We start from the raw sequence: 17,279 nt of genomic DNA on the forward strand, positions 1-17,279 counted from the left end.
AAGTGCATATCTAGAGGAGACATGTGGAAAATTTTGGCGAATTCTCGACCGGTGGTTGTGTTACACGCTCAAATCAGCATAGGTACGCCCATCTATAGCCAAGATATGTGTGGGCGGAAGTACCTCGTCTTGCGACCGGACCGTACGTACTACGGTCAAGAATGAACATCAAAGTACAGTCGTCCTTAGGGAGGACAGCATCTCTCGTCAAGTCAGGTTCTTGACATCTTGCGCTTAACACAGGACGTACTGGAGGTATCAAGAAAGATATTGATACCGCAAGAATGATCGAATAGCCTACAAACCGATAATAGGGCTTGAGTTCACATGGCATAGAACAGCCACTGCATCAATTTTCAGTTCCAGTAACGGATAGCCGATTTGGCGAAGAATGTTAGATACCACAGACTTCAAGCATACCTATCTACGGCAAAGGGAAGATGTTTCTAGGAGCTCTGTAAGTAGGGTATAAGTCGTGTGGTGGTCCTCATTGGATTGTGATGGATGTATTGGACAATCAGCGAAGACAATTCAGAGAACCGAAGGTGCTAGACTGTCTGTTCGATGCTAGCAATTGAGGGTCACTATATGGACCTAAACTACTCAGCATAGCTTATACTTTGAGTTTCTACTCCCAAGACGTGATACACAAGTGGTAGGTGTAAATCAGGAAGAACATTACCCATATGCTGTGTGTATCTGGTTCACCCTGTGGAAGAATACAGTGTGAGATATCCCCAGAGCCTCATCCAAGTACACCTCTTCCCGTGAATCCAGTGGACCAAACCTCCAGTTTCGAATCCTTGTTTGACTCAATCAACGTCAGACTCGACCCGCAGTTAAAGTACAATTCTCCGTAGTAAAAACGTCAGAGGGCACCGGACCGCTTATATGACGTTCAATCCACAAGACCCTTAATCCTCTGTTCCAAAGAAAAAGTTTTTCTTCTTTTTGTCGCAAACAAAAATCATGATTCTGGGGTTACAGTATGCGTGGTACCTTGATGATCGACGGGGAGCAAAATGTCCGGGAGCATCAACACCAAGACACATGACCAGCAAGGATTATTCTTTATCAGGGACACAGACGCATCTCATTGGGAGAGTGAACTTCTGGAATAATAATCCTGGAAGCTGTCAACATCATTCCCAACGGCGTGGATCTCGATGGGAAGTAGTTGCCTGAAATGTTTTATTCCCGCTACGTCATATTGGAATCTGGGGTTTGACAGCTGGGGATAGCATCATATTGAGGAAAGAAATCGCCGATGCCCTATCACATATGGCGACAGAGTTCTTGGCTCAGTGGAAAGCAGTCGTCTCGGAGCGTCTTCCGTTCGCCGGATCGACAACTGGAAATCATTCCCATCACAGCGGTTTGTGTCGCGTGCTGGTGTTAGTGACGTCTCGGGTTGCGACGTAGCAGAAAGCATGAGCGGGAGCGCTAGGGAAGACTTCCCGGAGGATGTGTCAAACCTGCTTTTGGGGATATCATAGTTATTTCATTTCTACGGTTGAGTTGACAGAAGGATTGGCTGCTGGTGATAACACTACCCAATGACACAAAGGCATCCAGTGACTGTCGTACAGTGAATAGCTTACCTTCTTCAATAAGCTTAAGGGCAAGTCTTCTACTAGCGTTGAACTTGGCAGTTCGTCAAAGGGATGTCAGTCCACCATCATGACGCTTCAATACGAAAACTTTTACAGCTTCACGATGCATCAATGACTATCCAGCTGGAGCTTCGTCCCAACCAAAAGTCAAAGCTCAAAGACTCTATCACCAGTGATGTAACACATTACTACACAAACCACCATACTCACCCTACAGCATCATAACCCGCTTTATGAGATCGCCTCCCAAAAGCCCGTGCTGTAGATGATCGAGAAAACCTGCTTGTCCATTAACGTCACTGTCCCTGACGGTTAATGCTACAATACCCCAACAAAACACCACGGCTGCTGCAGGCAGGCTCATCTTGACCGAAAACGCTGTTGACCTATTGTAGTTTACCTTTTCTCGGTCTGCAAATCCTTGTCGATCGATAAGCCTGGACCGTTGCGGCGGTGAAGTTGTGTGTGTATGTGTGGTGGTGGCGAGTCGCAAACTCCCCGATCGTGATCGATACAGCCAAATCGCAGTGGTAGTTCATATCAGAGACATTATTTTTTTCACCTTAGCGCTATCAAAGCAAACGGTTTGTGTGTGTGTGTGCAAGCGCCCGGGCGCTTAATGACCTTGCTCTCCACTAGGTTAGCGAGTGTGCAAGAGATGATCTTCATTTCCCCCAACGGGCTTCTGATGCAGCAGGGGGGGCAAAGACGATCGCAACCCAAAGATTATAGTGGAGTAAAAGACGCGTGTTGTCTCCTCTTTCTTCACGAGCGGGGCCGGCCGACATGATATTGGAGGATAGAGACAAAGGGTTCGGGGTAATTAATTCTAAGTTGATGTTTTGCATATTTGGAGTTTTACATTCTTGGAGGTTGGGAGTGTTACCCCAGGTGATTGATACCCGGAATGCATTCACTTTAGATAAAACATAAGAGAGATTCAAGTCACAAGGAATAGAGATGAGAAGAGACATGTGTTTGTGGTTGCGAAATTGCATGTATATGCATTGACGTTCAAGCTAATTTGACGCTGTCGCTAACTACTGAGACCGAACTCCTCTTCTCGGGAGATCTTCATGAAAGATAAGAATAGGTAAATAAACTTGTGGCGTTTATTGTGGCCTCGTATTCCAGCGTGGCTCTTGAAGAATTGTAAAAATGAAAGGGTTGGTATGTAACAAATAAAGCCACGGGATGACACCGTGATATGCAGATATGATGCTTTCAAACACCATGAACAATAGACAAGAAATGAAGTTTGTAAAGTTGGGTATGGGCGAAGAAAAAGAAAACAAAAGAACCCCCAATGATTGCGCTTTTCCAAACAAATGTTCCTGACCTTTAGCCAATATTGTGAACGCGAGCTTCTCTCTTTTTTTACTCTTCCCGAGCTCGGATCAATTTCCATAACGCCTTCGCCAATGCCAGCCAAAGCAATAAACCCGAATAATTAGAATTAATGAATGCCAAGTTTGGTTTGTGTGTTGTGGAGGCGTATGCGTTGCCACCACTAAACAGTCATCAATCCTTTAACACGACGACTTGCATATTGGCGTGTGGATGATGTTATACATGCGTTACGAGTCTAATCGCCTGAGCTTCTGCGCCTTCGGCCGCTGCGAAGCTCCTTCTCAGTCTCCATGAGTCTTGTCTGTACCCATGTTCTGAAAGCCCGGTCGGCGCGCACGCTGCTGCAGTTGAGAAGCTCAGTGAGGGTGCGCTTGATACTCTCGTTGACTTCGGAAAGGCGCTGCTCCTCGGCAGAAATCTCGTAGATGGTCTCCTCGTCGGGAATCGTGGTGAGTTCATTGTGGTTCTCCCAGCCGCTGCAACGGGCGTGGGAGCGCGAGTGGTGACGGCCACTTCGGGAGTGCCGCTTCGGCGAGGGTGGTAGGGAGAGCGATGATGATGAGGATCGCGTTGGTGAGGTGGATGGTGAGGAGAATTGAGAGCGGGTGCTAAACTCGGGACGGATCTGGTCGAGGCGATCGCAGAGTTCTTGGTGTTGCTCTGTTAGAAGCATGTACTTCTGGAGAGCCATGGTATATGGTTGCGCAGCCATCTTTGTTGTTGTGGAATACGAAGCTGGTGTAGATAAAGAGCTTGTTGATGTTGATCGGTTGTGCCCGGAGAAGAAATGGGGTCTGACGTCTAATGACGAGACCATCGAAGCGATTCTGTTGTTGATAGAAAGAGGACGAAGAGAGTTAAGGAGTTTCGCGATTTACAATGCTGTCGCGAAGCAGTCAAGTTTCGGGTATTCCGGTTTATAAAAGAAAAAAGTTCTTATGACTCTTTCTTGTGTATCGAAATGCAGTGACTATATGTGAGATGTAGGTACTGTATGTCGATCGTCGGATGATACGTCGTGGTAGCTCAAGGACCAATGTTAAGCTGGTATTGGAGACGTGTGGGTGGTATGGGGGGTAACTGCAAGGTCCACGATGCAGTACGAATTGGTAAGTGATGAGATAGTATGTAAGACGAGATAGTATGGTCTCTCAAGTGATGAATGATAAGGATATAGATATGGGGGAGGATAGGATCAAAAGAAATGTCGACGGGGGTGCGTGGTATAGTTATAAGAAAGTTGCTTCCCGTCACGATAAGAAATAGTATGATGATGCTACGGGGGGCATTGGATGGGAACAAGGTCAAGGCAGGGTGTGCTTCATTAATAAAGATATGGATCCATTCACATTCACACTCCCAGAAAAAGAATGGACACTGGTTAGGTTAGTCTAGTGTGTACGGGAGGGGTCAGCAAAATAGATTGGACTGAATTTAAGAACAAGATTGGGGACAAGAAAGAATGTACAGTGTACGTGGGAAATGAAGGAGAAGTCCCAAGTGTCAAGCAGCGAGTCAGCGCCAGGAACAGCCATGTCTGGAAGTACACCGGTACAAACTCTGGCTTCAGTTCCCTCCCCTCTTCTAGTTGTTCCCCCCTGCCCTAAACTTGACACCCCTGTATATTTTAAAGCCCTTGCTTGTCTGCAGTAAGTTTGGTTTAGTTCTTACTGTTTGTTCTCCTCACTTATCTACTGCAGTAACTGTGACTGTGTTCTGTCTATCTGATGTAATTATTCTGTACTCTTGATAGTCAAGTTACTGTTCCTTGATGTGCCTTGTTTAGACAGGTTAGCCCCAAAGCCACAGCGAAGGGGGGGACCACTGTACGGCCCCTTCTATTGGGACACCAGTAAACCTAGGCCTGAAGCCTGTCCTGAGCCTGAGCCTGGGCACAAGCTTTGATGGTGGATCCTCCGGGCGATGTGACGGGATGGGATGCGATGGTGGGTGTGAATGTGAATAACGCAGCCTTTTTTTAGACTGTCCATTCAACACAGTGCACTTCTATCACAATTCCATTCGATCAATTCTCACCGGGTTCAGAACTGGGTTGGGTTACTTTGCTGAGTTGTCGTCCGGCAACTTCTACAATTGAGACATTCACATCCAGATGCGACGAGTGGCGTCTAACCGATGTCTAACCCATGTTCCAAAATCTCAAGACAACATGGTAATATCTCATCATCATTTAAGACAAAATATGAAAATTTTATATCTCTCAATCACCCCGATTTGGGTTCGATTCAACCTGAAAAGAGGCCCTTGCAAGCTTCCTTGATAGCGCACGTAGTCAAAGTGGATGTGATGGAGACGTTCGAAACCCGGCTTTCACGATACTTCCCCGGCTGAGCCCGGTCTGGTCTACGGAGGTTGAGCGAGGGTAACAGTAACAGAAACAGTAACAGAAGTGAGAGATATCTTGAAGCATACACGATACAAGTTTAATTCGCTTGTTTCGCACAAATATTGGTTCTTGGCGGTGTAGTTGTCTCCCAAATAGAGGGCATCACCCGAAGAGTTGTTTATCTACAGTACTGCTTACAGCCACCAAAAATGTTCTAGTCGTGGCGTCGGCGGTTGTAAATGGGCACCCGTGCTGTGGCGATTGGTGTTGAGTTCTTAGCATTGGCATTCTTAATCTTTGCTCTAACTACTTTCTCACCCCCATGTCCCCATCTCCATCTCTGTGCGTCTTTCCCCTCGAACTGCAAAAATAAAAAAGAGCTTGGCTCTGGGGTCACCGCCTGACCCCACGTGCAGGATACATCTGCAGCCGGTGAAAACAAGAATTGCCTGATAAGTTAAGAAGAAAAAAAAGAACGTTGCAGTAGCTCCAAAATGTGAGGGTCAGTCGTGATTATGCCATCCGCACAAGAGATATCGAATTGGTACAGGGTCTGCACTGTGCCGCTGAGCTGGGGTGATAACAAGGCAAGGTAAATAGGGCAATCCAATCGATAAAATGCAAATGCAGATGCAGATGCACAATCAATTGCTCCAAGCTTCTGGTTTGGTCTGGTTACCGGGCTGCAACCCCTCCTTGTTCTGTTGCAAAAGCTCGTACTCTTCCAGATACAGCTACGGCTACAGACGGGAGTTGATAACGGACAATGTTTGTGGAGTGATAGGTACCTACCTACTGATTAACTGCACAGTATCTGCAGGTCCTTTTGATGATTGTGACAGCTACTCTATGGAGAAAGGGAATAGGGAAGCTGTAACAATGGACTGTACACGCGTAATGCAATTCCCCGTCCTTGGAAAAGTAGTGGACTTTGTTTTGCACACCCTGGTTCAATTTTATCTCACGATAACGATTCGAGGTGTTGGCCCCGGAACGAACAGTAAATTGAGTCTGTCGGGTACAAATCCCTGCTCTTGTTCCCGAAATAAAGCAAGCAAGGGAATGTTTAAGATGAGATGAAGAAGCACACAATTGCTGTGAAATATTATACCTTTCATCTTCATATTCATCTGTACTCTATTCATCCATCTCAAACGCAACACAGGGATAGAATATGTATCGGTTGATTTTCAGGGGTGTTTCCCTTTACTTTCTCGTCGTGATCGACTTGCTTGCATAGCCGATGCCGACACGGTTGGTGGGAAAAGACGACATGACGTTTCATATCACCTCATTCAACTTAACGGAATAATAAATAATGGAGTTGTGACTATCAAATGAATCATCACGCTCGTCAATACGAAATCATAACCCCGACAGCAAAAGGTTTTGGAGGCCTGTTTCTAATCGAAGCTCCCCAGCTTAAGCTTTCACTTTCTCTGATCTTCAATGCTGGCGTGGCTTGGTGCTGTTGATCCTCATGCACTTACGTAGAGCCGGAAACAAGACAAAAAGCTCCCCGCCGAAATATGTCTGATCTGATCTTCCTTGCATACATAGCATCAAACGTTGTCGAATTGACTCTCAATTGCTATTCGTTCTTGTATGTTTCGGCAAATCACAACATTTGTCTAGGGTAAGAGGAATAGCATGTCACTCAACGCTACTCAGCAAAAGCTTCTTTTGCTTTCAGAGGGGTCAAGTGACGCTGATTCAAAGCTTCTATTCGGATTTGTGCTACTGCGCCACGTAGAGAGTTTCGCTGATCGAGGTCGTATTCTTGATTTTGGAGAGGTTGCGTGTCAGCCTGGTTTTTGCAAGACAACTCATCTCCTCATTGTCATCATCATCAAACCAACCTTCTCGTATCAAAAGCTCCAACAGTCGTCCAACGGTTTGAAGAGAGCACAGTGTAAAGCTTCTCCCCTTCAGTTCATTTGATCAGTACCTCAAAATTGACACAGTCCTACTATACTACGGTACTCCCCGCTACTGAGGCCATAGTTGAAGACGGCGCGACAATTCAACTATTGGCATTCTGAATAGCGCTGTTCCTGAGCGCGCATTCCAGCCCACACTACCAAATCGTTGCCGAAACGCATGTAGATATCATCATTCAAAGCGGCCACTGACCCTGTGGCTCTCTCTGCCTGCCCGTCCCAAGGGTGCCACGTTCTTGGCTGGATGAATTCGACAAAACTAGCCACACCCTCATCTGACCAACACAAGGGACAACGCCCAGCAATCGTAATAAGCACCTGTTTGCCATCAAGCGGGGAAGAGGCCAATCATCAGCCCAGATCGTCAGCTTGTCAACTTCTAGATCGTGCCTCTTCCAGCCAACCACCCCTTCGCTCTTCCCCGCAACGCAAACCCAATTGCCTCCAGGGGTCGTTGGAGGCTGAGCGATGCCGTCGCCTCTATTGACTCCTGAGCCTGGAAGGTCCCTGTGGCATTCAGTGGTGTTTGTTGTCCCTGAGATGGCGATAGAGTTGATGTCAGAAGTTGCCGGGTATCCATGCTATGCAATTGGCTTGATTAGGTTCCTGAACGAAGTTCATGATACTGCAATGCAAGCATCAGATCACCGAACGATGCGCTTATGCAAGAGCAAGAGTCTGGGTATGATCCCGATTGACAGCTGAGTGGCGTGACTCGCCCCGAAAACATGTTTAAGACGCTTAAGTGACATCGTGACGGCGCAATTGCCTGTCCGTTGCATCCGAGTGCTACAGACTCTGATACGTCCATCAGTAAGCCTCTAAGAGTCGAACCCAGCTAACCAACAGCCACAAAGTGCGGGGCCACAACCGCCTACCCTGAGCTGATTATCAGTTGAGTGGCATGACGATTCATAACCAACGTTCCGGTTTCCGCGATATATCGGTTCCAGTGAGCAATAATCGACCAAGAGTCTTCTTGCGCTTTCTTTCGGATCTCCCGATGCTTCATCATGCCGCATTCTGTGTAGGCGATTGATGGTGCGACATTGATGGGGTTTTCTCCTGGCCCAACTTTCTCAACTGGAATGCAGAGGAGTTATCCCTTGAGCCAACTTCCACCATGGCCCTATATTCCGCTCAACACTGGTATAAAAAGAGTATGGCGCCTTGCTAGATGGTCCAGGAGTCTGGTTAGGCTTTGGAGACTTTGCAAATGTGGATAGCGACATTGTCATTGTAGAATGGCCCCTGTTGGTCTTGTTTCTTGGGAATTGGAAACTCCAAAACCCCTACGGCGAGACCGTTGGCTTGGCATTGGTCGAGAAATGCCTGAAAGGTCTTTTCGTTGCGTTGAGTCGCCGAGATGTAGACCTCCACGTGTGGATGAAGTTCAAATACTTCGATCAGAGTTCCAATCAGAGCTGCTATCACGCTCTTGTCGTAGGTAATGTCGGCGCCAAGGACGACATCAATAGGCCGTCCGCCATTCCATTTGTCTTCTTCGGTGCCCATAAGGGCGTGGCCCCATTTGACGTCCATCGGCGTTACCTGAGTGGAATCCTGAAGGTCATTGAGGAAGAGGTTATCGGGTAGGTTGTTGATCACATCGTCGGACCCATCTGATGCAATGACATGCTGAGAAGCGAGATAGTTCGCGCATACAATGGAAAGATATCCTGTGCCGGCTCCTAGCTCCAGGACTCGTTTGCCTCTGACAATGTGCCTATTCTGGCAGAGATACGACCCAAGATGGAGGGCAGCTTCCCATGTGCGCAGACCTGTTGTCCCCGAGCCTGAGATGAGAGAGTGGTTCTCAAGGAGGGTGATACGAGGCTCCCAACCCTTTGGGTCAGGGGAATCATCGTCACAAAGTTCAGAGAGATGGTAAGTGACGTAAGACTTCTGTTGGGCAGATGTTGCTTCTGAAGGCAATGGGTTTGCCAGAAACATAGAGAGGGCACACATCAAGTCGTCAGATACTCCCTTCGCAATGTTAGTAAACATCATGATGTTGACATAAAGTCAAATGAGGGGCATCACTTACATACTCGTCCCAGTCATCAATGCTAGCTTCAATCCGTGCCATGAGTTCTTTCAGCACTCGAAGCTGGAAACGTGGAGGGGGACCATATCGAACAGCACCATCTGCGAATAATCTCGCATAAAACTCATCTTGAACTCGAGAAGTCTTCAAGAGCGCCGGCTCGGGATAGTCTAAATCGGGTTGTAGTTGTAAGTACTGATGGCAGAACCGGTCAACTTGTTGGGCATTTGACGACATATTGCAGATCTTGGCGAAGGGAACAGTTCATATAAATATCTCTTTTTCTCGAAGATTTCGAATATGCTACGTAGTAGTGGTTGTGATCGGACCATCTGGAGCCATCGCAAGCAACAGACAGCACCATTGGGCACATAACAGTGGTCTGACGAGTATCTCCACCAAAGACTGGAGTTTAAACTTGGCAGACTTGGAAGAATGTCCAACTTGAGTGCTGTCGTATGTCCGGCTAATTTCCAGATCTATCATCCGAAGATTCCCCGCAGAACAGTCTACACGTGACTTTCAACGGAAAAACCCTGTGCGTTCTTGCGGCCTTAGAAACGGGGCCAATCGCGCACAGTTAGGGTTGGACCAAATTAAGCGACAAAGCGGAATTTTCGACCCTTCCCAGTGTGACAACTTCATCAACGAAACGATCTCACCCAACGCCCAGTCTCTCCACCGTCAACACACCCAGAGACCATCACGACAATCGGCAAAAATGGCGGACAACGACTCCCCCGTCACCCTCCGAACTCGCAAGTTCATCCGCAACCCTCTGCTGGGCCGTAAGCAGATGGTCGTGTGAGTGACAACCCTGTGAAATTGATTCTTGATGACAATTATCCTCGTTGGTTTGTCTCTTTTCATCGCGCCCATTATCGTCGATGCTTTGATATTCTTTTGAACCCGTCTCTTCTCCCGCTCGAACTCTCCCAACGCTGTTCTGCAAAACGATTATACGCTACGCACGATTTGAATGTCGAAGAAACACCGTTCAGCAAAATGGGACATGCGGGCAAAGAAAAGAAAAGCATCGATGAGTGGCCGTGATGGAAAAGCGATTACTACGGGCATATTGCTGTCAAATTTTGCTTGTTGGGAACTGATGGGCTGACCGGCGATGCGTTTTTACAGTGACATCCTCCACCCCAACCGTGCCAACATCTCCAAGGAGGAGCTCCGTGAGAAGCTCGGTTCTCTCTACAAGGCCCAGAAGGACCAGATCTCCGTCTTCGGTCTCCGAACTCAGTTCGGTGGTGGCAAGACCACCGGCTTCGCTCTCGTCTATGACTCCCCCGAGGCCATGAAGAAGTTCGAGCCTCAGTACCGATTGGTGCGCGTTGGCCTCGCCACCAAGGCCGAGCGTGCTTCCCGACAGCAGCGTGCGTACATTCATAATGAAAGTCTACAAGGTTTAGTCTGGCTGACACTCGATAATAGGCAAGCAGCGCAAGAACCGACAAAAGACCCTCCGCGGTACGGCGAAGGTCAAGGGTGCCAAGGCGAAGAAGGACAAATAAACGAAGATGGCTTTGGCTTGTGTATATCCTCGGGCTGGTTGGGGAGCAGCTGCGGCTATGTCTGTGGCTGCGTGCATTCGGTGGTCATGCGGGTGCGTCCATTTACGGTCCATCCTCGTCGGCGTCGGCATCGGCATAGGGTACAGGGACTTGCTGGCGGACGCGGGGGCTATCTGGACTCGACGAGGAGGATTGAAGGCTACGCTTTCACCTTCCTTCCTCAATACACTAGCATGAAATCAATGGTGTTTTTCGGGTTTCGGACCAAAAACAAAAATAGCAACGTCTCTGGTTTTCACGCGGTTCTGGTCTTCTACGTTTTTTGGTGATAATAATGCATGACTCATGACTTTTTCACAGTTTGAAGGTATACACGATAAGGGGAAAAGAATGCTTCTAATCAATTCAGATCGCCGCCCAGCAGCAATCACAAGGGTATCAAGATAAAAACTCTATCACAAAACTCCAGACTCCACTCAATGCATCTCCATCTCCATCTTCAAAATCACCACCATGCTCGAGACAGCAACATGGCCAATCCCAGAGCGATTCCAACAACAACCTTCCACCCCACAATCTCTTCTCGTCGACCCTGAGCAGCGGCCTTGTACACAGGGATATGCCAGCCGCAACGTTCCTTGCCGTCTCTCGTCTTGCATTCGTAGTAAGTTGTCTGCGCCCAGCCCATGCTCGCCAACTTCTCGGCTTGATCGGGCGCTGCGGTGACGGGAGGGTTGAAGACAGATGGGTTGGAGTTGTCTCTGTATTGTCTGTCTTCTAGAGGCATGTCCGTTGTATCGGGAAGAGCGTGCGATAGTGTAGATGCGGGCTGAGCTTCGGCGGTTTGTGTAGGTAGACAGAAGCTTGTACTTGTCCAGCCCAGGATGGCCAGGAGAGTGAAAACGAAGTAGCGAAAAGGCAACATGATTGCGATATAGGGTTGGTGTTGTTTGTGTAGTCTTGTGTATCTTGTGTATCCGTCTAAGATGGAGATATCTGCTGGTAGAACTCTGTAGGTTGATCTCGTCGTTATATATTCGTTCCGAACCAAGTATTTTACAGTATCCCTTGAACAAAGACGAGCACGGCAGTAAAAGTCACAACTCACAAACCCCCGAACAAAGGGAAACATCCTGAACAATATATTCTCTCAACCCCTATGAACCAAGAAATAACCACGCGACAATAGCCAACAGCTGCAGCATTTTATCCCGCTCATGAGACACTAGATCAGGGACAAGATACAATTTCGGTGGTGGTGATGGTGGGTTGTTTCGCTGCATCATCTGCTCGCTGGGGAGGTTTGGTTGGCTGACATGGACTGGCTCGTGATGCAGCTTTTCCCTCTAACCCTGCGCTGAGACAGGCCCACGACTAAACATCGGTTCGTGATGCTCCTCACATGAGACGTTTGAACATTTGGACAAGAAATTGTTTGAGATTGATGAATCTTGGTTTTTTGAACTTGTTTTATTTCTTTGTGCTAGTGCCTTTTGCACCATGTTCATCTTTTGTCCTCAGCCAAACGCTAGGCTGTGATGCATGTTCCCCTAACGCCATGTTCCTAGTATTACACTTGAATATATGCTTTGACGCGCATTTACCTAATCGCGTATCCCTTTTCGCTACCTTGCTGATGATGCAATGATGGATGATGCAAAACCCCCTTTCATTCCTTCCAGAGCTTCCATAAACTACCTTGCCGTATCTGTCAGAACTTGCGAGTTGCCTTCCTTCGCCCCCTGATATGGCTGAAAGCACTAGCTGGTGGGAGAGATGTTCGTCCACGGGCTGTAGGAGCTTGTGTCGTGGTGGTCGTTTTGTTCTTGACTTCTTTCGCTGCCGCTGCCGGAAGACTCTTGCCTCGGCTACGTGTCTTCACTTCGCTGTGATTCTTCTGCACCCAACCTTCGCCTTGAGGCAGAGGACTATCATCATATGTTTCGTCCTCATTATCTTCAGCATAATGTTCGACATACGGTGGGCTGGAGCTGGAGCTCAATTCGATAACCTGGCTGCCATCTGGTACCATAAATTGTGATTCTTCTTTGATCTTTTGTGACGATGGTGCTGCGATACGTTCAGTTTCGACCACCTCGCTCTTGATTGACTGCTGTAGAGGACTCTTCTCTTGTGTCGCGCGTTTAAACAAACTGCGTATAGATTTGTTGCGATCATGAGAACGATCAGACTCGTCCTCTCCCTCGTCCAATTTTCGCATCGCCTCTTCGTACTCATCATCTCGTTTTTCTGTTTTCAAAAATCGCGGCACAGACGGTTGTGAGAATTTTGCTGGGCTCTGTGTCTGTCTCGCTGTTGCGAACATTTCTTCTAAAGAAGGAAAAGGGCTGCTACTCCTGACCGAGATGGCGGAAATCTGAGGGCTTGGTGTTCTTTTGTGAGGTCCATTGTCCACAACTGAATCTTCAATGCGCTCCTCAGGGAGATCTTCAAGACCACTGACCGATGGTGGCTGTCGTCCGCTGCGAACGCTGCCCGCAGACGAAGGTACCACAAGTAGTTGGTGATCCACAGACACATTGTCTTTCTTAGGAAGTGATGGAAGGTCTAGTGATGGTATACTATCGGGAACGATAGCATCCCAGCCAGCCTCAACAGTCGGCATTGGCTCGTCAAGGTCGTTTGTGTCTTTCGCTCCATCCGCCTCATTGCCTATCAGTTCCTCCACATTATTCTCTATAAAATCCTCCAAAGCCTTCGTCAAAGAAACTTCTTCTATTGTTTCTCGTAGTTGACGTGAAGGACTGTTAGTCATATCACTCAACCCCTCCATAGGTCGAACAAAACTGCTGATCGGGCTGTTATCTCCAGAGCCCATAAACTCTAGCCGCGGTGGCTGTTGGCCAGAAGGAATCGAGATCGATTTGTCGGTCCCTGAGGGTTTGTCTGCGCTTGCAGCTTCTCGATCCTTCAAATCGGCCTCCACCTCTGCTCTCACTTTCTGTGTATCTAACTCCTCAGCCATAGTCTCATCGGGGTGTGTTGGCGCGCTAACCTTATTGTTCGCCATGGAATCGTCCTGTGCGGGCTTGGCATGTTCCTTCAGAAGTTCTTTGCCCTTGGCAAGTGTTTCCGAAGAGTCGTCAGACGGCGCCGGTTGAACCAATCTCGGTTCAGACATCTCTTCCCAGGCAATTTCTCTTCGTCCATTGTCCTCCTCGCCGTCATCATCTTCGTCCAGGTCCGGCACTTCAAACTTGGCGTAGACTCGTTGGCCTGTATGCTCATCGTACTCTTTGTCGTCTTCGTCCCTGTCTCGCTTAGCCAAAAGAACATGAAGGCAGTTATCTTTGTCGATAGACAAGATGAGTCCAGTCATGGATACCATCTCAGGTTGCCATTTCGTTGCTTTTGACATGAGCAGCTGCTTCCAGGTGATGACCATACCAGACTTGACATCGGACAATTCAAGGCTGGGAAGAGTGCTAAGATCCGAAGGTAGTGTAGGGAGGTCGTCCATCTCTGTGAACTGCGTATCCTGCAGACGAGGCTTCGGGATGTCATCGTAATTCAACACGATATCCTCGTCGTCGTTACCATTTGCCCTTGTTTCAGCGTACGAATCTTCAGTGATCTCCATCTCGTCATATCCTCCATCATATCCTCCCTTTCCTTTTCGCTTTTTAGACTTTTTCTTCTTCTTGTGTTGGGTGTCTTCTTCCTGCCACTCTTCATCGCCGTTCCATTGGGAGTCTTCCCCATAGTAACTGTCGTCGAAGTTCTGAGAGGCCCTCTTTCGCTTCCTCATGGAGGAATACTGTTGTTGAGGATCCCATCTTTGGACAAATGGAAATGGTGGTTCACTCAAAACAACGCCCTCCTGGCAGCATTCGACCGCTCGATATGAAATGACCTTTCGCCAAGCTTCAGGGTCTTCTTCCTCTTGCTCCGCCGTTGGCTCAACCCCGTTCGCCTTTGCTTCCTCCGTTTGAACTCGAGGGTTTTGCAGTGGCTTCACATCCTTCATCAAGCTCTTGCGGAGCTTATCCTCTTCAGCTTTAGACTTGGGGTTCTTTAGACCAAGAGCGCCAAACAGCATTCGGCGCCCAGCTCCCATATCGACTTTGTGGCGACGTTGGGGAGAATCTTCAGCCGGGGCCGCATCTTGGGTTGTCGCAGGTGCTGGAGTTTCCTTCGTTTCGACTTCGACAATCAGGGGTTTGGGGTCTGTGGCTGTCGTTTCTTCCGGGGGGCTTGGGACATCTTCGCTCTCGTCACTAACGACACTCAAAAGGGCGCGCTTTCGAGCCAGAAATTCAGCATCCTCGCTTGCCGCTCCATTGGTAGACGGTTGAGATTGGGTATCTTCCAAGGCTTGCATGGCTCTCAGTCGCTTGAGGTCACGTCTTCTAGCGTTCCGCTTCTTGGTCTTGGCCAGCCCGGCACCAGGCGGTTTTGTGTCTTGAGTCTTGACATCGGGAGAAGCAGCTGCACGCGATTGCTTTACCTCGGCTGTTTTTTTGGAGGAGAGTTCCTCGGGCTCTGACTCCGAATCAGAATCACTTGAACTGGAGTCAGAATCGCTGGAGCTGTCACTGGAGCTGCTATCAGAGTCCTGTGCCCCAGAGACATCCGTAGCTTTGGCAACCTTAACCAATTTTGGGGCGACATCTGAGTCTGAGTCGGAGTCGGAGTCGGAGTCGGAGTCGGAGTCGGAATCGGAACTGTCACTAGAATTTGCATCCTTAGGCTGAACATCCAAACCATCGTCTGAATCGTCGTCTGAATCGGAATCGTCTGAATCGGAATCGCTATCAGAGTCGGAATCTTCCTTAGGGCTGTTATGCGACTCTTCGTCGGACTCAGAGTCAGAGTCCGAATCAGAATCCGAGCTACTAGAAGAGCTCGAGGTGTCATTGTCCTCATCCACCACACTGATCAAAGATTTCGCTTTCGCTTGAGTCGGTGCCTGCGAAGGGCTCTCGTCATTCACTTCTTGTATCAACGGTCGTTTCGAGTCCGCTTCAGGTTGTCCGGGAAGTCGCAGTGTCGGTTCTTCGACCTCTTCGTCAGCTTCCTCGTTCTCTTTCTCGGCCTCATCACCATCTTCTTCAGGACCTTGTTTCGAAGATTGTGTAGGGTTGAGTACGGCACCGAGAAAAGCGATTTCTAGTACTTCGTCGTAGCTGACCGTTGGGCTGTTGGTTTTGGCAAGGATCCGATATGTTTCCTTCAGATCGTGGTCGTGCAAGGCATCTTGCATAGTCGACATGCTGGTAAAGGGGAAGGCGGCTCGTAATGCTGTGATCTTGTCGAGCATCGAAAGGTCGAACAGAGGCGCAGGCGCTTCCGTTTGCGCATTATCCGCAGGTGAAGAAGTTAACTCCTCCTGCTCAGATCCTTGCTCAATCAAAGCATTATCCTCTTGTAGAAGCTTCAGCTCATCAGCAAGATCGACATCTGGCTCATCCTCGTCGCTAGTGTCAGAATCTTCGTCTTCCTCGACCACGGGCTCTGCAAGCTGGTCGTTTGCAATTTGGAAATCGGTGTCGTCGTCCATCTCCTCATCTTCCTCTCCAAGCTGATCGGTATCGACGAATCTTGCTCGTAGGCGTACACTGTCTGGTTCCTCCCTATCTTCAGTTGGCGAAGAGCCTTCAAGCAAGAGCTGCTCTGACGCAGCTTCCTCATCCGTATAAGAATCGTCATCTTCCTCTTCTTCATGTGTAATACGTGCTCGTTTTCGCGGTGGTAAATCGAGCGCAGGGCGATCGCGCGGTGGCCTCAACCAGGGCCTACCAAAAGCCAGGCCATCGATAAGATGCTTCCCGTCGTAAGATATTTGATGTCGTCCGCTAAGTCTTCGTCTCTTAAGGTCCTCGGTGGAAAGCGATCTAATTCTGTGTACAACTGTTAGCCAAAGATCTTCATATGTAAAGGAACTGCAAGTCGTACAAAACTTGGTCATCCTCCTTCAAAACTTTGCCGACAGGCTGAAAATGTAGCAGCTCGAAACTATCGCCCTTGCCATCCGCTAGCTCGACGACGTAGTCCTCTAGACCCCAGTCTGCACTCTCGAGCGGTACGACCTCATTGACGAGTGCGAGGAGCTTCGATACGGTAAGGTCGTCGTTTGCGATGCAGGGCCAGACGAGTTTGACTTCTGGGACGGCGTGTCTGCGGATGATGAGACGCAGGCGAATCGTCTGAGAAGACATAGTGTTGGTATTTGTAAATTATTATGATCGCATCGCTATAATGTACGGAGTAGAGAAAAAGAATGAATCTGGGAAATCGGTAGGTTGTTGAGTTTGCGCGAAACGAAATTTAGGTTGCGATTTGGAGCTTGACGCGCTTCTAATGTTTTGGGCTACTAAAATAAAGCAGCCTAAGGGGCAGCCTGAGCTAGCATAAAGTGACTAAATTATTTCGTTCTCGGTGGTCTCATCGGCCAATTCTTCTGACACCCTGACGAGCGGCAGCAACCGCCCCACTAGC

The 17,279-nt window shown here is 48.5% G+C and overlaps 5 protein-coding genes across 5 annotated transcripts; 1 reads left to right on the forward strand and 4 right to left on the reverse strand.

Annotated features, from left to right (window-relative positions):
* Positions 1 to 3,198: 3,198 nt before the first annotated feature.
* On the reverse strand, positions 3,199 to 3,675 carry FIESC28_02939 (uncharacterized protein; the record flags this gene model as incomplete). The annotated part of the gene is made up of 1 exon (XM_031157088.1): positions 3,199 to 3,675. The coding sequence occupies one exon, from the start codon at positions 3,673 to 3,675 to the stop codon at positions 3,199 to 3,201; it is 477 nt and encodes a 158-aa protein (XP_031018797.1).
* Positions 3,676 to 8,444: 4,769 nt separating this feature from the next.
* On the reverse strand, positions 8,445 to 9,534 carry FIESC28_02940 (uncharacterized protein; the record flags this gene model as incomplete). Its single annotated transcript, XM_031157089.1, has 2 exons — positions 8,445 to 9,236; positions 9,298 to 9,534. The coding sequence occupies 2 exons, from the start codon at positions 9,532 to 9,534 to the stop codon at positions 8,445 to 8,447; spliced, it is 1,029 nt and encodes a 342-aa protein (XP_031018798.1).
* Positions 9,535 to 10,018: 484 nt separating this feature from the next.
* FIESC28_02941 (uncharacterized protein) lies at positions 10,019 to 10,820 on the forward strand (the record flags this gene model as incomplete). Its single annotated transcript, XM_031157090.1, has 3 exons — positions 10,019 to 10,101; positions 10,435 to 10,682; positions 10,741 to 10,820. 3 exons carry the CDS (start codon positions 10,019 to 10,021, stop codon positions 10,818 to 10,820), a joined length of 411 nt encoding a protein of 136 aa, XP_031018799.1.
* A 505-nt stretch (positions 10,821 to 11,325) lies between these two features.
* On the reverse strand, positions 11,326 to 11,745 carry FIESC28_02942 (uncharacterized protein; the record flags this gene model as incomplete). The annotated part of the gene is made up of 1 exon (XM_031157091.1): positions 11,326 to 11,745. The coding sequence occupies one exon, from the start codon at positions 11,743 to 11,745 to the stop codon at positions 11,326 to 11,328; it is 420 nt and encodes a 139-aa protein (XP_031018800.1).
* Positions 11,746 to 12,531: 786 nt separating this feature from the next.
* Positions 12,532 to 16,999, reverse strand: FIESC28_02943 (uncharacterized protein; the record flags this gene model as incomplete). Its single annotated transcript, XM_031157092.1, has 2 exons — positions 12,532 to 16,681; positions 16,737 to 16,999. The coding sequence occupies 2 exons, from the start codon at positions 16,997 to 16,999 to the stop codon at positions 12,532 to 12,534; spliced, it is 4,413 nt and encodes a 1,470-aa protein (XP_031018801.1).
* Between the last annotated feature and the right edge of the window lie 280 nt (positions 17,000 to 17,279).

Source organism: Fusarium coffeatum (genome assembly GCF_003316985.1).
Source record: "Fusarium coffeatum strain FIESC_28 chromosome Unknown BRIP53273_contig_63, whole genome shotgun sequence".
Taxonomy (NCBI): Eukaryota; Fungi; Ascomycota; class Sordariomycetes; order Hypocreales; family Nectriaceae; genus Fusarium; species Fusarium coffeatum.